Here is a 20,973-nt window from a genome sequence, read left to right on the forward strand (position 1 = left end):
CTCAGCCTTGAATACCCTCAACAACTGAGCATCCACAGCCCTCTGGGGGAGAGAGAATTCCAAAGATTCACCACCCTCTGAGTGAAGAAATTCCTCCTCATCTCAGTCTTAAATGGCCGACCCCTTATCCTGAGACTATGCCCCCTGGTTCGAGACTCTCCAGCCCGGGGGAAAACATCGTCTCAGCATCGACCCTGTCAAACCCCCTCAGAATCTTCTGTGTTTCGATGAGATCACCTCTCATTCTTCTAAACTCCAGAGAGTATGGGCCCATTCTACTCAATCTCTCCTCATAGGACAACCCTCTCATCCCAGGAATCTAGTGAACCTTTGTTGCACTCCCTCTAAGGCAGGTCTACCCTTCCTTAGGTAAGGAGATCAGAACTGTACACAGGACTCCAGGTGTGGTCTCACCAAAGCCCTATATAACTAGTAAGACTTCCTTACTCTTGTACTCCAACCCCTTTGCAATAAAGGCCAACATACCATTTGCCTTCCTAATTGCTTGCTGTACCTGCCTGCTAACTTTCTGCCAACAGCATAGATTATGATTCTATTGGGCCAAGTGCAGGCAATTGGGACTAGCTTAGTGGTATAAACTGGGCGACATGGACATGTTGGGCCGAAGGGCCTGTTTCCATGTTGTAACTTCTATGATTCTATGATTCTATTACGGGGCGGTGTGACGGGAGGTGTGTAAAATTCTGGCTCGATAGAAGCAGGCGAGTGGAGTGGGTCAGGAACGAGGGGATCTTAGCTACGAGATGAAATGGGAGCGACTTGGAACAGAGAGCAGGAGAGATTTCTTCACACACAGAGAGTTGCGAAGGATTCGCTCCCAGGAATAGTTGGTTGAGGCAGGATTCGAGTGAATCGGTGGGCGAGGGGGAAAGGGTTTAAAGGACTGTTTGAGCAGGGTCGGTACATGTGGATAACAACTTGCATTTATATAGCGCCCTTAACGTAGTAAGACGTCCCAAGGCGCTTCACAGGAGCGTAAATCAGACTGAGGCACATAATATCACAGGAACAGGAGTAGGCCATTCAGCCCCTCTCCTGCCTGCTCCGCCATTTGATAAGATCATGGCTGATCTGTGATCGAACTCCATATACCTGCCTTTGGCCCATATCCATTAATACCTTTGGTTGCCAAAAAGCTATCGATCTCACATTTAAATTTAGCAATTGAGCTAGTATCAATTGCCGTTTGCGGAAGAGAGTTCCAAACTTCTACCACCCTTTGTGTGCAGAAATGTTTTCCAATCTCGCTCCCGAAAGGTCTGTCTCTAATTTTTAGACTGTGCCCCCTATTCCGAGAATCCCCAACCAGCGGAAATAGTTTCTCTCTATCCACCCTATCTGTTCCCCTTAATATCTTATAAACTTCGATCAGATCACCCCTTAACCTTCGAAACTCCAGAGAATACAACCCCAATTTGTGTAATCTCTCCTCGTAACTTAACCCTTGAAGTCCGGGTATCATTCTAGTAAACCTACGCTGCACTCCCTCCAAGGCCAATATGTCCTTCCGAAGGTGCGGTGCCCAGAACTGCTCACAGTACTCCAGGTGCGGTCTAACCAGGGTTTTGTATGGCTGCAGCATAACTCCTGCCCCCTTGTACTCTCGTCCTCTAGGTATAAAGGCCAGCATTCCATCAGCCTTATTGATTATTTTCTGCACCTGTTCATGACACTTCAATGATCTGTGTACCTGAACCCCTTAGTCCCTTTGGACATCCACTGTTTTTAACTTTTTTACCATTTAGAAAGTACCCTGTTCTATCCTTTTTTGATCCAAAATGGATGACCTCACATTTGTCTACATTGAATTCCATTTGCCACAGTTTTGCCCATTCACCTAATCTATCAATATCCCTTTGTAATTTTATGTTTTATCCACACTGCTCACAATGCCACCAATCTATGTGTCATCGGCAAACTTAGATATGAGACTTTCTATGCATTCATCCAAGTCGTTAATAAATATTGTGAATAATTGAGGCCCCAAGACAGATCCCTGCGGGACTCCACTCGTCACATCCTGCCAATGTGAGTACCTACCCATTATCCCTACTCTCTGTCGTCTTTCGCTCAGCCAGCTTCCGAACCAAGTCCGTACTTTTCCCTCGGTTCCATGGGCTTCTCTTAACTAACAGTCTCTTACGTGTGACCTTATCAAATGCCTTCTGGAAGTCCATATAAATAACATCCATTGACATTCCCCTGTCAACTACTTTAGTCACCTCTTCAAAAAATTCAATCAGGTTTGTCAGGCACGACCTACCTTTCACAAATCCATGCTGGCTCTCTCTGATTAACTGAAAATTCTCGAGGTGTTCAGTCACCCTATCCTTAATTATAGACTCCAGCATTTTCCCCACAACAGATGTTAGGCTAACTGGTCTATAATTCCGTGGTTTCCCACTCTCTCCTTTCTTAAAAAGCGGAGTGACATGTGCAATTTTCCAATCTGGAGGGACAGTTCCTGAATCTGGAGAACTTTGAAAGATTATAGTTCGGGCATCTGCAATGTGCTCACCTACTTCCTTTAAAACCCTGGGATGGAAACCATCTGGTCCTGGGGATTTGTCACTCTTTAGTGCTATTATTTTCTTCATTACTGTTGCTTTACTTATGTTAATTTTATCAAGTCCCTGTCCCCGATTCAATATTAGTTTTCTGGGGATTTCCGGCATGCTTTCCTCTTTTTCTCCTGTAAATACTGACACAAAGTAATCGTTCAACATGTCCGCCATTTCCCCATTGTCAATGACAATATCCCCACTTTCAGTTTTTAAGGGGCCAACACTGCTCCTGACCACCCTCTTTTTCCTAATATAACTATAAAAGTTCTTCGTATTTGGTTTTGATATCCCTTGCAAGTTTCTTTTCATACTCTCTTTTTGTAGCCCTTACTATCTGTTTTGTGACCCTTTGTTGATCTTTGTATCTTTCCCATTCGCCAGGATCTGTGCCATTTTTTGCCTTTTTGTATGCCCTATCCTTATGTCTTAGACTGTCCCTTACCTCTTTAGTTGTCCATGGCTGTTTTTTTTGGCAAGTAGAGTTCTTGCCCCTCAGGGGTATAAACCGATTCTGTATCACGTTAAATGTTTCTTTAAACATTTCCCACTGATCATCAGTCGTTTTACCCATTAACAGATTTGCCCAGTTTACTGTGGACAGTCTCTGTCTCATCCCATTGAAGTCGGCCTTACCCAAGTCTAGAATCTTAGCAGCTGATTCACTTTTTTCCCTTTCAAACACTACATTGAGTCAGCCCATCACGCCTCTTTGAAAGAGCTCTCCAATTAGTCCCACTCCCCCCTGCTCTTACCTCCATAGTCCTGAAAATTTTCCCCCTTCGAGTATTTCCCCAATTCCCCCTTTTGAAAGTTATTATTGAATCTGCCTCCACCTCCCTTTCAGGCAGCGAATTCCAGATCAGAACGACTCGCTGTGTAAAATAATGTTTCCCCATCTCCCCCTCTGGCTCTTCTCCCGTTCACCTTAAATCCGTGTCCTCTGGTCCCCGACCCTCCTGCCCACTGGGAATCAGTTTCTCCTTATTTACTCTCTCAAAACCCTTCCTGATCTCGATCGCCTCGATCAAATCTCCCCGCGACCGTCTCTGTTCCGAGGAGAACAACCCCAGCTTCTCCAGTCTCTCCCCGTAACTGAGGTCCCTCATCCCTGGAACCATTCTAGTAAATCTCTTCTGCACCCTCTCTGAGGCCGTCACATCTTTCCCCCAAAGTGCGGTGCCCAGAATTGGACACAATACTCCAGCTGAGACCTAACCTTTTATAAAGGTTCATCATGTCTTCCTTGCTTTTGGACTCGATGCCTCTATTTATAACGCCCAGGATCCTGTATGCTTTTTTAACCACTTTCTCAACCTGATTTGTGTACCTACACCCCCAGGTCTCTCTGTTCCTGCACCCCCTTCAAAATTGTACCCTTTAGTTTATATTGCCTCTCCTCGTTCTTCCCACTGAAATGTATCATGTGAGCAGACATTAGGACAGGTGACCAAAAGAGGTAGGTTGGAAGGAAGAGAGAGAAGCAAAGAGGTTTAGGGAGGGAACTCCAGAGCTTAGGGCCCAGGCAGCTGAAGGCACGGCCGCCAATGGTGGAGCGACGGAAATCGGGGGATGGGCAAGAGGCCAGAATTGGAGGAGCGCAGAGATCTGGGCGGGTTGAAGGAGGGTTACAGAGATCTGGGAGGGGCTGGAGGAGGGTTACAGAGATCTGGGAGGGTCAGAGGGTCTGGAGGATGTTACAGAGATCTGGGAGGGTTACAGAGATCTGGGAGGGTCGGGGGAGGGTTACAGAGATCTGGAAGGGTCGGGGGAGGGTTACAGAGATCTGGGAGGGTGGGAGGAGGGTTACAGAGATCTGGGAGGGTCGGGGGAGGGTTACAGAGATCTGGGAGGGTCGGGGGAGGGTTACAGAGATCTGGGAGGGTCGGAGGGGCTGGAGGAGGGTTACAGAGATCTGGGAGGGTCGGAGGAGGGTTACAGAGATCTGGGAGGGTCGGAGGAGGGTTACAGAGATCTGGGAGGGTCGGAGGGGCTGGAGGAGGTTACAGAGATCTGGGAGGGTCGGAGGGGCTGGAGGAGGTTACAGAGATCTGGGAGGGTCGGAGGGGCTGGAGGAGGTTACAGAGATCTGAGAGGGTCTGAGGGGCTGGAGGAGGTTACAGAGATCTGGGAGGGTCGGAGGAGGGTTACAGAGATCTGGGAGGGTCGGAGGAGGGTTACAGAGATCTGGGAGGGTCGGAGGAGGGTTACAGAGATCTGGGAGGGTCGGAGGGGCTGGAGGAGGGTTATAGAGATCTGGGAGGGTCGGAGGAGGGTTACAGAGATCTGGGAGGGTCGGAGGAGGGTTACAGAGATCTGGGAGGGTCGGAGGAGGGTTACAGAGATCTGGGAGGGTCGGAGGAGGGTTACAGAGATCTGGGAGGGTCGGAGGAGGGTTACAGAGATCTGGGAGGGTCGGAGGAGGGTTACAGAGATCTGGGAGGGTCGGAGGAGGGTTACAGAGATCTGGGAGGGTCGGAGGGGCTGGAGGAGGTTACAGAGATCTGAGAGGGTCTGAGGGGCTGGAGGAGGTTACAGAGATCTGGGAGGGTCGGAGGAGGGTTACAGCGATCTGGGAGTGTCGGAGGGGCTGGAGGAGGTTATAGAGATCTGAGAGGGTCGGAGGGGCTGGAGGAGGTTACAGAGATCTGGGAGGGTCGGAGGGGCTGGAGGAGGTTACAGAGATCTGGGAGGGTCGGAGGGGCTGGAGGAGGGTTGCAGAGATCTGGGAGGGTCGGAGGGTCTGGAGGAGGTTACAGAGATCTGGAAGGGTCGGAGGGGCTGGAGGAGGTTACAGAGATCTGGGAGGGTCGGAGGGGCTGGAGGAGGGTTACAGTGATATGGGAGGGTCACAGTGATATGGGAGGGTCGGAGGGGCTGGAGGAGGGTTACAGAGATCTGGGAGGGTCGGAGGGTCTGGAGGAGGTTACAGAGATCTGGGAGGATCGGAGGGGCTGGAGGAGGTTACAGAGATCTGGGAGGGGTTGGAGGGGCTGGAGGAGGTTGCAGAGATCTGGGAGGGTCGGAGGGGCTGGAGGAGGTTACAGAGATCTGGGAGGGTCGGAGGGGCTGGAGGAGGTTACAGAGATCTGGGAGGGTCGGAGGGTCTGGAGGAGGTTACAGAGATCTGGGAGGATCGGAGGGGCTGGAGGAGGTTACAGAGATCTGGGAGGGTCGGAGGGGCTGGAGGAGGTTACAGAGATCTGGGAGGGTCAGAGGGGCTGGAGGAGGTTACAGAGATCTGGGAGGGGTTGGAGGAGGGTTACAGAGATCTGGGAGGGTCGGAGGGGCTGGAGGAGGTTACGGAGATCTGGGAGGGTCGGAGGGGCTGGAGGAGGTTACGGAGATCTGGGAGGGTCGGAGGGGTTGGAGGAGGTTACAGAGATCTGGGAGGGTCGGAGGGGTTGGAGGAGGTTACAGAGATCTGGGAGGGTCGGAGGGGCTGGAGGAGGGTTACAGAGATCTGGGAGGGTCGGAGGGTCTGGAGGAGGTTACAGAGATCTGGGAGGGTCGGAGGGGCTGGAGGAGGTGACAGAGATCTGGGAGGGTCGGAGGGTCTGGAGGAGGGTTACAGAGATCTGGGAGGGTCGGAGGGTCTGGAGGAGGGTTACAGAGATCTGGGAGGGTCGGAGGGGCTGGAGGAGGTTACAGAGATCTGGGAGGGTCGGAGGGGCTGGAGGAGGTTGCAGAGATCTGGGAGGGTCGGAGGGGCTGGAGGAGGGTTACAGAGATCTGGGAGGGTCGGAGGGGCTGGAGGAGGGTTACAGAGATCTGGGAGGGTCGGAGGGGTTGGAGGAGGTTACAGAGATCTGGGAGGGTCGGAGGGGCTGGAGGAGGTTACAGAGATCTGGGAGGGTCGGAGGGGCTGGAGGAGGTTACAGAGATCTGGGAGGGTCGGAGGGGCTGGAGGAGGTTACTGAGATCTGGGAGGGTCGGAGGGGCTGGAGGAGGGTTACAGAGATCTGGGAGGGTCGGAGGGGCTGGAGGAGGGTTACAGAGATCTGGGAGGGTCGGAGGGGTTGGAGGAGGTTACAGAGATCTGGGAGGGTCGGAGGGGTTGGAGGAGGTTACAGAGATCTGGGAGGGTCGGAGGGGCTGGAGGAGGGTTACAGAGATCTGGGAGGGTCGGAGGGGCTGGAGGAGGTTACAGAGATCTGGGAGGGTCGGAGGGGCTGGAGGAGGTTACAGAGATCTGGGAGGGTCGGAGGGGCTGGAGGAGGTTACAGAGATCTGGGAGGGTCGGAGGGGCTGGAGGAGGTTACAGAGATCTGGGAGGGTCGGAGGGGCTGGAGGAGGGTTACAGAGATCTGGGAGGGTCGGAGGGGCTGGAGGAGGGTTACAGAGATCTGGGAGGGTCGGAGGGGCTGGAGGAGGTTACAGAGATCTGGGAGGGTCGGAGGGTCTGGTGGAGGTTGCAGAGATCTGGGAGGGTCGGAGGGGCTGGAGGAGGGTTACAGAGATCTGGGAGGGTCGGAGGGGCTGGAGGAGGTGACAGAGATCTGGGAAGGTCGGAGGGGCTGGAGGAGGGTTACAGAGATCTGGGAGGGTCGGAGGGGCTGGAGGAGGTTACAGAGATCTGGGAAGGTCGGAGGGGCTGGAGGAGGGTTACAGAGATCTGGGAGGGTCGGAGGGGCTGGAGGAGGTTACAGAGATCTGGGAGGGTCGGAGGGTCTGGAGGGGGTTACAGAGATCTGGGAGGGTCGGAGGGGCTGGAGGAGGTTACAGAGATCTGGGAGGGTCGGAGGGTCTGGAGGAGGTTACAGAGATCTGGGAGGGGCTGGAGGAGGTTACAGAGATCTGGGAGGGTCGGAGGGTCTGGAGGAGGTTACAGAGATCTGGGAGGGTCGGAGGGGCTGGAGGAGGTTACAGAGATCTGGGAGGGTCGGAGGGGCTGGAGGAGGTTACAGAGATCTGGGAGGGTCGGAGGGGCTGGAGGAGGGTTACAGAGATCTGGGAGGGTCGGAGGGGCTGGAGGAGGTTACAGAGATCTGGGAGGGTCGGAGGGGCTGGCGGAGGTTACAGAGATCTGGGAGGGTCGGAGGGGCTGGAGGAGGTTACAGAGATCTGGGAGGGTCGGAGGGGCTGGAGGAGGGTTACAGAGATCTGGGAGGGTCGGAGGGGCTGGAGGAGGTTACATAGATCTGGGAGGGTCGGAGGGGCTGGAGGAGGTTACAGAGATCTGGGAGGGTCGGAGGGGCTGGAGGAGGTTACAGAGATCTGAGAGGTTCGGAGGGGCTGGAGGAGGTGACAGAGATCTGGGAGGGTCGGAGGGGCTGGAGGAGGTTACAGAGATCTGAGAGGGTCGGAGGGGCTGGAGGAGGTGACAGAGATCTGAGAGGGTTGGAGGGGCTGGAGGAGGGTTACAGAGATCTGGGAGGGTCGGAGGGGTTGGAGGAGGTTACAGAGATCTGGGAGGGTCGGAGGGGCTGGAGGAGGTTGCAGAGATCTGGGAGGGTCGGAGGGGCTGGAGGAGGTTACAGAGATCTGGGAGGGTCGGAGGGGCTGGAGGAGGGTTACAGAGATCTGGGAGGGTCGGAGGGGCTGGAGGAGGTTACATAGATCTGGGAGGGTCGGAGGGGCTGGAGGAGGTTACAGAGATCTGGGAGGGTCGGAGGGGCTGGAGGAGGTTACAGAGATCTGAGAGGTTCGGAGGGGCTGGAGGAGGTTACAGAGATCTGGGAGGGTCGGAGGGGCTGGAGGAGGTTACAGAGATCTGGGAGGGTCGGAGGGGCTGGAGGAGGTTACAGAGATCTGGGAGGGTCGGAGGGGCTGGAGGAGGTTACAGAGATCTGGGAGGGTCGGAGGGTCTGGAGGAGGTTACAGAGATCTGGGAGGGTCGGAGGGTCTGGAGGAGGTTACAGAGATCTGGGAGGGTCGGAGGGGCTGGAGGAGGTTGCAGAGATCTGGGAGGGTCGGAGGGGCTGGAGGAGGTTACAGAGATCTGGGAGGGTCGGAGGGGCTGGAGGAGGGTTACAGAGATCTGGGAGGGTCGGAGGGGCTGGAGGAGGTTACAGAGATCTGGGAGGGTCGGAGGGGCTGGAGGAGGTTACAGAGATCTGGGAGGGTCGGAGGGGCTGGAGGAGGTTACAGAGATCTGGGAGGGTCGGAGGGTCTGGAGGAGGTTACAGAGATCTGGGAGGGTCGGAGGGTCTGGAGGAGGTTACAGAGATCTGGGAGGGTCGGAGGGGCTGGAGGAGGTTACAGAGATCTGGGAGGGTCGGAGGGGCTGGAGGAGGTTGCAGAGATCTGGGAGGGTCGGAGGGGCTGGAGGAGGGTTACAGAGATCTGGGAGGGCCCATGGAGCGATTTGAACAGAAGGGTGAGAATTTTAAAATGGAGGCATCAACTCGGCCTGTATTCCCTCGAGTGTAGAAGATTAAGGGGTGATCTAATCGAGCGATTGAAGATGATTAAAGGATTTGATGGGGTGGAGATAGAGAGAAACTTTTTCCTCTGGTGGGGGGAGTCCAGAACAAGGGGGGCAGGACCTTAAAATTAGAGCCAGGCCGTTCAGGGGTGATGTCAGGAAACATTTCTTCACACAAAGGGGAGTGGAAATCTGGAACTCTCTTCCCTCCCCCCCCTCAAAAAGCTATTGAGGCCGGGGGTCAATTGGAAATGTGAAAGCAGAGATTGATTGATTTTTGTTGGGTAAGGGTATTCAGGGTTCTGGAAATAAGGCTGGTAAATGGAGTTAAGATACAGATCAGCCCATGAGCTAATAACGGAACAGGCTCGAGGGGCTGAATGGCCTCCTCCTGTTCCTGTGCAACAGGCTCGAGGGGGCTGAATGGGCCTCCTCCTGTTCCTGTGTAACAGGCTCGAGGGGGCTGAATGGGCCTCCTCCTGTTCTTGTGCAACAGGCTCGAGGGGCTGAATGGCCTCCTCCAGTCCCAATGAGGCATTGCTGGACCAGCAAGCACAGGGAACGATGGGTGAACGGGAATTGGTGCGAGTTGGGGTGCAGGGTGAGAGATTTGATCAGCTCTTTTTGCTCGGGTGGAGTGCAAACGTTGACGGGCCGAACGGCCTCCTTTTGTGCTGTTGAATTCTGAGATTCTACGCTCACGAGGTGTCGTGTAACGTGACAATTGAGATCTTGCTGGCGATTTGCAATGTGTGACTATATTCGCTCTCCCTCTCTGCAGCCGGAGCCTATGTTGCCCTCACATTACTTGGACCACCTCCGAATTCTCCCAGCATTGCTCCAGCTACGTTCGAAGCTGGGGCTGGGGGCTCGCCCTGGAATTCCCAGATCCCTCCACCACCGTCCGTCCCGCCACCCCCGACACCAGTCTTCTACTCCTCTGCCGTAATCACCGGACCCAAGCTGCTACCGGTAAGGAACGCCCATTGTGTCAAGATAGTCCTTTCACCCCCCTGGGACCTGGGGAACAATTGCATCCCTTGTGGGGGGGAACCTCCTGTCACTGTGTGTCAGACACTGACCTATCACAGTTTGATGGGACAGTGTAGAGGGAGCTTTACTCTGTATCTAACCCTGTACCTGCCCTGGGAGTGTTTGATGGGACAGTGTAGAGGGAGCTTTACTCTGTATCTAACCCTGTACCTGACCCTGGGAGTGTTTGATGGGACAGTGTAGAGGGAGCTTTACTCTGTATCTAACCCTGTACCTGACCCTGGGAGTGTTTGATGGGACAGTGTAGAGGGAGCTTTACTCTGTATCTAACCCTGTACCTGCCCTGGGAGTGTTTGATGGGACAGTGTAGAGGGAGCTTTACTCTGTATCTAACCCTGTACCTGTCCTGGGAGTGTTTGATGGGACAGTGTAGAGGGAGCTTTACTCTGTATCTAACCCTGTACCTGCCCTGGGAGTGTTTGATGGGACAGTGTAGAGGGAGCTTTACTCTGTATCTAACCCTGTACCTGTCCTGGGAGTGTTTGATGGGAGAGTGTAGAGGGAGCTTTACTCTGTATCTAACCCTGTACCTGCCCTGGGAGTGTTTGATGGGACAGTGTGGAGGGAGCTTTACTCTGTATCTAACCCTGTACCTGACCCTGGGAGTGTTTGATGGGACAGTGTGGAGGGAGCGTTACTCTGTATCTAACACTGTATCTGCCCTGGGAGTGTTTGATGGGACAGTGCAGAGGGAGCTTTACTCTGTATCTAACCCTGTACCTGCCCTGGGAGTGTTTGATGGGACGGTGTCGAGGGAGCTTTACTCTGTATCTAACACTATATCTGCCCTGGGAGTGTTTGTTGGGACAGTGCAGAGGGAGCTTTACTGTATATCTAACCCTGTCCCTGCTCTGGGAGTGTTTGATGCGACAGTGTAGAGGGAGCTTTACTGTATATCTAACCCTGTCCCTGCCCTGGGAGTGTTTGATGGGACAGTGTCGAGGGAGCTTTACTCTGTATCTAACCCTGTACCTGCCCTGGGAGTGTTTGATGGGACAGTGCAGAGGGAGCTTTACTCTGTATCTAACCCAGTACCTGCCCTGGGAGTGTTTGACGGGACAGTGTCGAGGGAGCTTTACTCTGTATCTAACCCTGTACCTGGGGAGTGTTTGATGGGACAGTGTAGAGTGAGCTTTACTCTGTACCTAACCTGTGCTGTACCTGCCCTGGGAGTGTTTGATGGGACAGTGTCGAGGGAACCTTACTCTGTATCTAACCCTGTACCTGGGGAGTGTTTGATGGGACAGTGTTGGGGGAGCTTTACTTGTTTACATTTCTTTTGCAGGATCGGAATGCTCTGCATGATCACGCCAATCAAATCCTTCGGAACATGTTGAAGCAGGAAGAGGAAGAGCTGCAGGTATCAGGAAAAGGGAGGCGGACTGTCTGTCTGTCTGTCTCTCGCTCTATCTCTCGCTCGCTCTCTCGCTCTCACCTCTCTGTCTCTCGCTCTCATCCCTCCCTCTCTCTGTCTCTCGCTCTCATCCCTCCCTCTCTCTGTCTCTCGTTCTCATCCCTCCCTCTCTCTGTCTCTCACTCTCACCTCTCGCTCGTTCTCTCTCTCTCTCGCTCGCTCTGTCTCTCTCTCACTCGGTCTCTCTCTCACTCGCTCTCTCTCTCACTCGCTCTGTCTCTCTCTCTCTCTCTCTCTCTCTCTCTCTCTTACTCTCTCTCTCTCTTACTCTCTCTCTCTCTTACTCTCTCTCTCTCTCTCTTACTCTCTCTCTCTCTCTCACGTCTGTTGCTTCTCACCGCAGTATTTATGCGAGGAATACAATCAGCACCCGTCTCCAATGCTGCTGGATAAAAAACAGGGAGCAGAGCGACGAGCCTCGCAATTAAGGAACAAGCTGCAGCCAGATTCCCCGGTGAGAATTACTGACTATCTCCACTGGTGTTAATCCCTCTCCCTCACACTGTCACTCAGTAACCCCTCTCCCCCAGCGCCCTGTGTTACTGACTGTATCTCCACTGGTGTTAATCCCTCTCCCTCACACTGTCACTCAGTAACCCCTCTCCCCCAGCGCCCTGTGTTACTGACTGTATCTCTACTGGTGTTAATCCCTCTCCCTCACACTGTCACTCAGTAACCCCTCTCCCCCCAGCGCCCTGTGTTACTGACTGTATCTCTACTGGTGTTAATCCCTCCCCCTCACACTGTCACTCAGTATCCCCTCTCCCCCAGCGCCCTGAGTTACTGACTGTATCTCTACTGGTGTTAATCCCTCTCCCTCACACTGTCACTCAGTAACCCCTCTCCCCCCAGCGCCCTGTGTTACTGACTGTATCTCTACTGATGTTAATCCCTCTCCCTCACACTGTCTCTCAGTAACCCCTCTCCCCCCAGCGCCCTGTGTTACTGACTGTATCTCTGCTGATGTTAATTCCTCTCCCTCACACTGTCTCTCAGTAACCCCTCTCCCCCAGCGCCCTGTGTTACTGACTGTATCTCTGCTGATGTTAATCCCTCTCCCTCACACTGTCTCTCAGTAACCCCTCTCCCCCCAGCGCCCTGTGTTACTGACTGTATCTCTGCTGATGTTAATCCCTCTCCCTCACACTGTCACTCAGTAACCCCTCTCCCCCCAGCGCCCTGTGTTACTGACTGTATCTCTACTGATGTTAATCCCTCTCCCTCACACTGTCACTCAGTAACCCCTCTCCCCCCAGCGCCCTGTGTTACTGACTGTATCTCTACTGATGTTAATCCCTCTCCCTCACACTGTCACTCAGTAACCCCTCTCCCCCCAGTGCCCTGTGTTACTGACTGTGTCTCTACTGATGTTAATCCCTCTCCCTCACACTGTCACTCAGTAACCCCTCTCCCCCAGCGCCCTGTGTTACTGACTGTATCTCTGCTGATGTTAATCCCTCTCCCTCACACTGTCTCTCAGTAACCCCTCTCCCCCCAGCGCCCTGTGTTACTGACTGTATCTCTGCTGATGTTAATCCCTCTCCCTCACACTGTCACTCAGTAACCCCTCTCCCCCCAGCGCCCTGTGTTACTGACTGTATCTCTACTGATGTTAATCCCTCTCCCTCACACTGTCACTCAGTAACCCCTCTCCCCCCAGCGCCCTGTGTTACTGACTGTATCTCTACTGATGTTAATCCCTCTCCCTCACACTGTCTCTCAGTAACCCCTCTCCCCCCAGCGCCCTGTGTTACTGACTGTATCTCTGCTGATGTTAATCCCTCTCCCTCACACTGTCTCTCAGTAACCCCTCTCCCCCAGCGCCCTGTGTTACTGACTGTATCTCTGCTGATGTTAATCCCTCTCCCTCACACTGTCTCTCAGTAACCCCTCTCCCCCCAGCGCCCTGTGTTACTGACTGTATCTCTGCTGATGTTAATCCCTCTCCCTCACACTGTCTCTCAGTAACCCCTCTCCCCCAGCGCCCTGTGTTACTGACTGTATCTCTACTGATGTTAATCCCTCTCCCTCACACTGTCACTCAGTAACCCCTCTCCCCCCAGCGCCCTGCGTTACTGACTGTATCTCTACTGATGTTAATCCCTCTCCCTCACACTGTCACTCAGTAACCCCTCTCCCCCCAGCGCCCTGTGTTACTGACTGTATCTCTACTGATGTTAATCCCTCTCCCTCACACTGTCACTCAGTAACCCCTCTCCCCCCAGTGCCCTGTGTTACTGACTGTGTCTCTACTGATGTTAATCCCTCTCCCTCACACTGTCACTCAGTAACCCCTCTCCCCCCAGCGCCCTGTGTTACTGACTGTATCTCTACTGATGTTAATCCCTCTCCCTCACACTGTCACTCAGTAACCCCTCTCCCCCCAGCGCCCTGTGTTACTGACTGTATCTCTACTGATGTTAATCCCTCTCCCTCACACTGTCACTCAGTAACCCCTCTCCCCCCAGTGCCGTGTTACTGACTGTATCTCTACTGATGTTAATCCCTCTCCCTCACACTGTCACTCAGTAACCCCTCTCCCCCCAGTGCCCTGTGTTACTGACTGTGTCTCTACTGATGTTAATCCCTCTCCCTCACACTGTCACTCATTAACCCCTCTCCCCCCAGCGCCCTGTGTTACTGACTGTATCTCTACTGATGTTAATCCCTCTCCCTCACACTGTCACTCAGTAACCTCTCTCCCCCAGCGCCCTGTGTTACTGACTGTATCTCTGCTGATGTTAATCCCTCTCCCTCACACTGTCTCTCAGTAACCCCTCTCCCCCCAGCGCCCTGTGTTACTGACTGTATCTCTACTGATGTTAATCCCTCTCCCTCACACTGTCACTCAGTAACCCCTCTCCCCCCAGCGCCCTGTGTTACTGACTGTATCTCTACTGATGTTAATCCCTCTCCCTCACACTGTCTCTCAGTAACCCCTCTCCCCCAGCGCCCTGTGTTATTGACTCTATCTCTACTGAAGTTAATCCTTCTCCCTCACACTGTCTCTCAGTATCCCCTCTCCCCCCAGCGCCCTGTGTTATTGACTCTATCTCTACTGATGTTAACCCCTCTCCCTCACACTGTCACTCAGTATCCCCTCTCCCCCCAGCGCCCTGTGTATCTCCTGATGTTAATCCATGTTTTTCGATCGTGTCTGTTGATGACAGTGAGATTTGTATTTGCTGTTCATTTGACGTTCTCCATTTGGGAATCTGTCGTTAACTCGCTGCCTCTCCTCCCTTCCCAGGACACCTCAAGCCCAGTGAGGCCTCGATCTGACTCCCGCTCCGGATATTTTGAGAACATTGAAGGTAACACCCGAAAATCTTTAGTCGTCATCTGCTCCTCTTGCCATCTCTTCTTGTCGGCCCTTCCGCTGTGTCCAATTCGTCGTGTATTTGTCCACTGTCTTCGGTTCCAGCCACAAACTCCGTCCCTCTCCCCGGTCACTGTCTGACGGTGAACCAGACTGTTCGCAACCTCTCCCTCCGATTTCACCCTGAGCTCAGCTCCTGACCCCGTCATCCGATCCATCGCCCACACCGTCTACTTCCACCTCCGTAAGATCGCCCGTCTCCGCCCCCCGCCTCAGCTCGTCTGCTGCTGAAACCCTCGTCCGTTACCTCCGCACGCGACTGTTTCCAACGCTGTCCCACCTTGCAGGCTCGGTAACCATCAGCTCACCCAAAACTCTGTGCCCCCCCACCCCCGCCCTGCCGTCTCCAAATCCCATTCACCCGTCAGCCCCTGTTATCGCTGGACCGACATTGGCTCCCAGTCTGGGAACACCTCCATTTTAAAATTCTCGATCCTTGTTTTCAAATCCCCTCCATGGCCCCTCGCCCCATAAGAGCATAAGAAATAGGAGCAGGAGTCGGCCAATCGGCCCCTCGAGCCTGCTCCGCCATTCAATAAGATCATGGCTGATCTGATCCGAACCTCAAATCTAAATTCATGTCCAATTTCCTGCCCGCTCCCCGTAACCCCTAATTCCCTTTACTTCGAGGAAACTGTCTATTTCCGTTTTAAATTTATTTAATGATGTAGCCCCCACCTCCCTATCTCTGTAATCTCCTCCGACCCTCCCAGATCGCTGTAACCTCCTCCAGCCCTTCCGACCCTCCCAGATCTCTGTAACCTCCTCCAGCCCCTCCGACCCTCCCAGATCTCTGTAACCTCCGCCAGCCCCTCCGACCCTCCCAGATCTCTGTAACCTCCTCCAGCCCTTCCGACCCTCCCAGATCTCTGTAACCTCCTCCAGCCCCTCCGACCCTCCCAGATCTCTGTAACCTCCGCCAGCCCCTCCGACCCTCCCAGATCTCTGTAACCTCCTCCAGCCCCTCCAACCCTCCCAGATCTCTGTAACCTCCTCCAGCCCCTCCGACCCTCCCAGATTTCTGTAACCTCCTCCAGCCCCTCCGACCCTCCCAGATCTCTGTAACCTCCTCCAGCCCTTCCGACCCTCCCAGATCTCTGCAACCTCCTCCAGCCCCTCCGACCCTCCCAGATCTCTGCAACCTCCTCCAGCCCCTCCAACCCTCCCAGATCTCTGTAACCCTCCTCCAGCCCCTCCGACCCTCCCAGATCTCTGTAACCTCCTCCAGCCCCTCCGACCCTCCCACATCTCTGTAAGCTCCTCCAAACCTTCCAACCCTCCCAGATCTCTGTAACCTCCTCCAGCCCCTCCGACCCTCCCAAATCTCTGTAACCTCCTCCAACCCTCCCGGATCTCTGTAACCTCCTCCAGCCCCTACAACCCTCCCAGATTTCTGTCACCTCCTCCAACCCTCCCAGATCTCTGCCCTCCTCCAATTCTGGCCTCTTGTCCATCCCCCCCGATTCCCATCGCTCCACCATTGGCGGCCGTGCCTTCAGCTGCCTGGGACCTCTGAGCTCTGGAATTCCCTCCCTCAACCTCTCCGCCTCTGTCTCTCCTCCTTTAAGATGCTCCTTAAAACCTCCCTCTTTGACCGAGCCTTTGGTCGCCTGTCCAAATATCTCCTTGTGTGGCTCGGGGTCAAATTTTACACAGAATCACATCAAGTTTACGGCACAGAAACAGGCCATTCGGCCCAACTGGTCTATGTTGGTGTTTATGCTCCACACGAGCCTCCTCCATCTCCCCCCATCACCATATCCTTCTATTCCTTTCTCTCTCATGTGTTTATTGAGCTTCCCCCTTAAATCCATCTCCGCTATTCCCCTCAACTACTCCTTCTGGTAGCGAGTTCGACCTTCTCACCACTCTCTGGGTAAAGAAGTTTCTCCTGAATTCCCGGTTGGATTTATTAGTGACTATCTTATATTTATGGCCCCTGGTTCTGGTCTCCCCCGACAAATGGAAATATCTTCTCTACGTCTACCCTATCGAACCCTTTTCATAATCTTGAAGATCTCCATCAGGTCACCCCTCAGTCTTTTTTCTAGAGAAAAGACCCCCAGTCTGTTCAGCCTTTCCTGATTGTTATAACCTCTCAGTTCTGGTATCATCTATGCCCCCTCGTTATAGACTCCCCTACCTTTGGGTATATTCTTTTCCCAAAGGTAGGGGAGTCTATAACGAGGGGGCATAGATTTAAGGTGAGAGGGGAGAGATACAAAAGGGTCCAGAGGGGCAATTTTTTCACTCAAAGGGTGGTGAGTGTCTGGAACGAGCTGCCAGAGGCAGTAGTAGAGGTGGGTACAATTTTGTCTTTTAAAAAGCATTTGGACAGTTACATGGGTAAGATGGGTATAGAGGGATATGGGCCAAGTGCAGGCAATTGGGACTAGCTTAGTGGTTTCAACTGGGCGACATGGACATGTTGGGCCGAAGGGCCTGTTTCCATGTTGTGAACTTCTATGATTCTATGAATCTTTTTTGCACTTTCTCCAGTGCCTCTATATCCTTTTTATAATATGGAGATCAGAACTGTGCACAGTGCTCCCAGTGTGGTCTAACCAAGGTACATGGAGACCAGAACTGTGCACAGTGCTCCGAGTGTGGTCTGACCAAGGTATATGGGGACCAGAACTGTGCACAGTGCTCCAAGTGTGGTCTAACCCAGGTATATGGAGACCAGAACTGTGCACAGTGCTCCGAGTGTGGTCTAACCCAGGTATGTGGAGACCAGAACTGTGCACAGTGCTCCGAGTGTGGTCTAACCCAGGTATGTGGAGACCAGAACTGTGCACAGTGCTCCAAGTGTGGTCTAACCCAGGTATATGGAGACCAGAACTGTGCACAGTGCTCCGAGTGTGGTCTAACCCAGGTATATGGAGACCAGAACTGTGCACAGTATCCAAGTGTGGTCTAACCCAGGTATATGGAGACCAGAACTGTGCACAGTGCTCCAAGTGTGGTCTAACCCAGGTATATGGAGACCAGAACTGTGCACAGTGCTCCAAGTGTGGTCTAACCCAGGTATATGGAGACCAGAACTATGCACAGTGCTCCGAGTGTGGTCTAACCCAGGTATATGGAGACCAGAACTGTGCACAGTGCTCCAAGTGTGGTCTGACCAAGGTATATGGGGACCAGAACTGTGCACAGTGCTCCGAGTGTGGTCTAACCCAGGTATATGGAGACCAGAACTGTGCACAGTGCTCCGAGTGTGGTATAACCCAGGTATATGGAGACCAGAACTGTGCACAGTGCTCCGAGTGTGGTATAACCAAGGTATATGGGGACCAGAACTGTGCACAGTGCTCCGAGTGTGGTCTAACCCAGGTTCTGTACAAGTTTAACATAACTTCTCTGCTTTTCAATTCTACCCCTCTCGAAATGAGCCCCAGTGTTTGATTTGCCCTTGTTTTAATGGCCTTATTAACCTGCGTCTCTACTTTTAGTGATTTGTGTATCTGTACCCCCAGATCCCTCTGCTCCTCTCCCCCATTCAGACTCTCATTATCCTCTCAGTACGTGGCCTCCTTATTCTTCCCACCAAAATGCACCACCTCACACTCATTTCCAGTGAGATTCATTTGCCAATTACACGCCCATTCTGTAAGTTCGTAAATGTTTGATAATCGCTGCTGTGAATGCGCTTTATAAATGCAGTTTTGTTTTTGTTGTCTGATGTACCTCTTGCCCTTCGACAGGGAGAATGTCATTCGATTCTCAGGAGGCGGAGAGCGCGCTGCTGTCTTCTTCGGGTGAGGTAAGGGACCCTTTTTTTTGGGGTTGGGGGGGCCAGATCGGGGAGCGGCAGGAGACATGGCTGATCTGATTTTTTCACCTCAACTCAACTCCACTTTCCCGCCTTTTCCCCGCATCCTTTGACTCCCTCGCTGATCAAACATTTGTCGAACTCAGCCCTGAATGTATTCAGTGACTCAGCCTCCACAGCTTTTTGGGGTGAAGAATTCCAAAGATTCACGACCCTCTGGGAGAAGAAATTCCTCCTCGTTTCTGTCTTAAACGGGCGACCCCTTATTCTGAGACCATGCCGCTCGAAAATAATCAATAAGGCTAATGGAATGCTGGCCTTTCTATCTAGAGGACTGGAGTACAGGGGGGGCAGAAGTTATGCTGCAGCTATACAAAACCCTGGTTAGACCGCACCTGGAGTAATGAGAGCAGTTCTGGGCACCGCACCTTCGGAAGGACATATTGGCCTTGGAGGGAGTGCAGCGTAGGTTTACTGGAATGATACCCGGACTTTAAGGGTGAAGACTATGCCCCCTGGTTCTAGATTCCCCCATGAGGGGTAACATCCTCTGAGCCATATAGACAAGGCGATTTAGACAAGTTGAGTGAGTTGGCAAATACATGGCAGATGCAGTATAACGTGGATAAATGTGAAGTTATCCACTTCGGAAGGAAAAACAGAAAGGCAGAGTATCATTTAAATGGTGATAGAGTGGGGAATGTTGATGTACAAAGGGGACCTGGGTGTCCTTGTACACCAGTCACTGAAAGCAAACATGCAGGTGCAGCAAGCAGTGAGGAAGGCAAATGGTGTGTTGGCCTTCATTGCAAGAGGATTTGAGTACAGGAGCAAGGATGTCTTACTGCAGTTATACAGGGCCTTGGTGAGACCACACCTGGAGTAATGTGTGCAGTTTTGGTCTCCTTATCTGAGGAAGAATATACTTGCCATGGAGGGAGTGGCAGCGAAGGTTCACCAGACTGATCCCTGGGATGGCAGGTCTATCGTATGAGGAGAGATTGGGTGGACTCATAGGAACAGGAGTAGGCCATTCAGCCCCTCGAGCCTGCTCCACCATTTGATAAGATCATGGCTGATCTGTGATCCAGCTCCATATACCTGCCTTTGGCCCATATCCATTAATACCTTTGGTTGCCAAAAAGCTATTGATCTCAGATTTAAATTTAGCAATTGAGCTGGTATCAATTGCCGTTTGCGGAAGAGAGTTCCAAACTTCGACCACCCTTTGTGTGTAGAAATGTTTTCTAATCTCGCTCCTGAAAGGTCTGGCTCTAATTTTTAGACTGTGCCCCCTACTCCTAGAATCCCCAACCAGCGGAAATAGTTTCTCTCTATCCACCCTATCCGTTCCCCTTAATATCTTATAAACTTCGATCAGATCACCCCTTAACCTTCGAAACTCCAGAGAATACAACCCCAATTTGTGTAATCTCTCCTCGTAACTTAACCCTTGAAGTCCGGGTATCATTCTGGTTAACCTACGCTGCACTCCCTCCAAAGCCAATATGTCCTTCCGAAGGTGCGGTGCCCAGAACTGCTCACAGTGCTCCAGGTGCGGTCTAACCAGGGTTTTGTTTGGCTGCAGCATAACTCCTGCCCCCTTGTACTCTCGTCCTCTCGATATAAAGGCGAGCGTTCCATCAGCCTTATTGATTATTTTCTGCACCAGACTCGGCCTGAATTCACTCGAGTTCAGAAGAATGAGAGGGGATCTCATTGAAACGTATAAAATTCTGACAGGGCTGGACAGACTGGATGCAGGGAGGATGTTTCTCCTGGCTGCGGCGGGGGGGGGCGGGGAGTCCAGAACAGTCTCAGGATACGGGGTAGGACATTTAGGACTGAGATGAGGAGAAATTTCTTCACTCAGAGGGTGGTGAACCTGTGGAATTCTCTACCACAGAAGGCTGTGGAGGCCAAGTCACTGAATATATTTAAGAAGGAGCTGGATAGATTTCTGGACACAAAAGGCATCAAGGGGTATGGGGAGAGAGCGGGAATATGGTATTGAGATAGAGGATCAGCCATGATCATGTTGAATGGCGGAGCAGGCTCGAAGGGCCGACTCCTGCTCCTATTTTCTATATTTCTATAATATTAATAATTCTTGGTCCATGCGATCTCCTGGACTTGTTTCGATTGCCTGAGAGTTGGGGGGGGGGGTCGCAGAGTTGATTCCCAGGGTACTTTATCCCCGTTGTGGAATCTGACAGCACAGAAGGAGGCCATTCTGCCCATCGTGCCTGTGCTGGCCCTTTGAAGGAGCTCTCCAATTGGCCCCACTCCCCCCCCCCCCGCCCGCCCCCCGCCCCTGCTCTTACTCCCCGCCCCTGCTCTTACCCCCCGCCCCTGCTCTTACCCCCCGCCCCTGCTCTTACCCCCATCGTCCTGTAAATTTTCCCC

The 20,973-nt window shown here is 52.9% G+C and overlaps 1 protein-coding gene across 1 annotated transcript in view; it reads left to right on the plus strand.

Moving 5' to 3' along the window:
* The window catches only part of LOC137312157 (rho guanine nucleotide exchange factor 11-like), a 32,369-nt gene extending 12,079 nt beyond the window's left edge, over positions 1 to 20,290 (plus strand). Inside the window, exons 6-11 of the mRNA XM_067978842.1 lie at positions 9,731 to 9,921; positions 11,288 to 11,362; positions 11,760 to 11,870; positions 14,667 to 14,730; positions 18,500 to 18,558; positions 20,156 to 20,290. Of these exons, the coding sequence (XP_067834943.1) occupies positions 9,731 to 9,921; positions 11,288 to 11,362; positions 11,760 to 11,870; positions 14,667 to 14,730; positions 18,500 to 18,558; positions 20,156 to 20,290 (635 nt within the window). The remainder of the gene's footprint in view (positions 1 to 9,730; positions 9,922 to 11,287; positions 11,363 to 11,759; positions 11,871 to 14,666; positions 14,731 to 18,499; positions 18,559 to 20,155) is intronic.
* The last annotated feature ends 683 nt before the right edge of the window (positions 20,291 to 20,973 follow it).

The sequence above is a fragment of the Heptranchias perlo genome, unplaced genomic scaffold (genome assembly GCF_035084215.1).
Source record: "Heptranchias perlo isolate sHepPer1 unplaced genomic scaffold, sHepPer1.hap1 HAP1_SCAFFOLD_400, whole genome shotgun sequence".
NCBI classification, from domain to species: Eukaryota; Metazoa; Chordata; class Chondrichthyes; order Hexanchiformes; family Hexanchidae; genus Heptranchias; species Heptranchias perlo.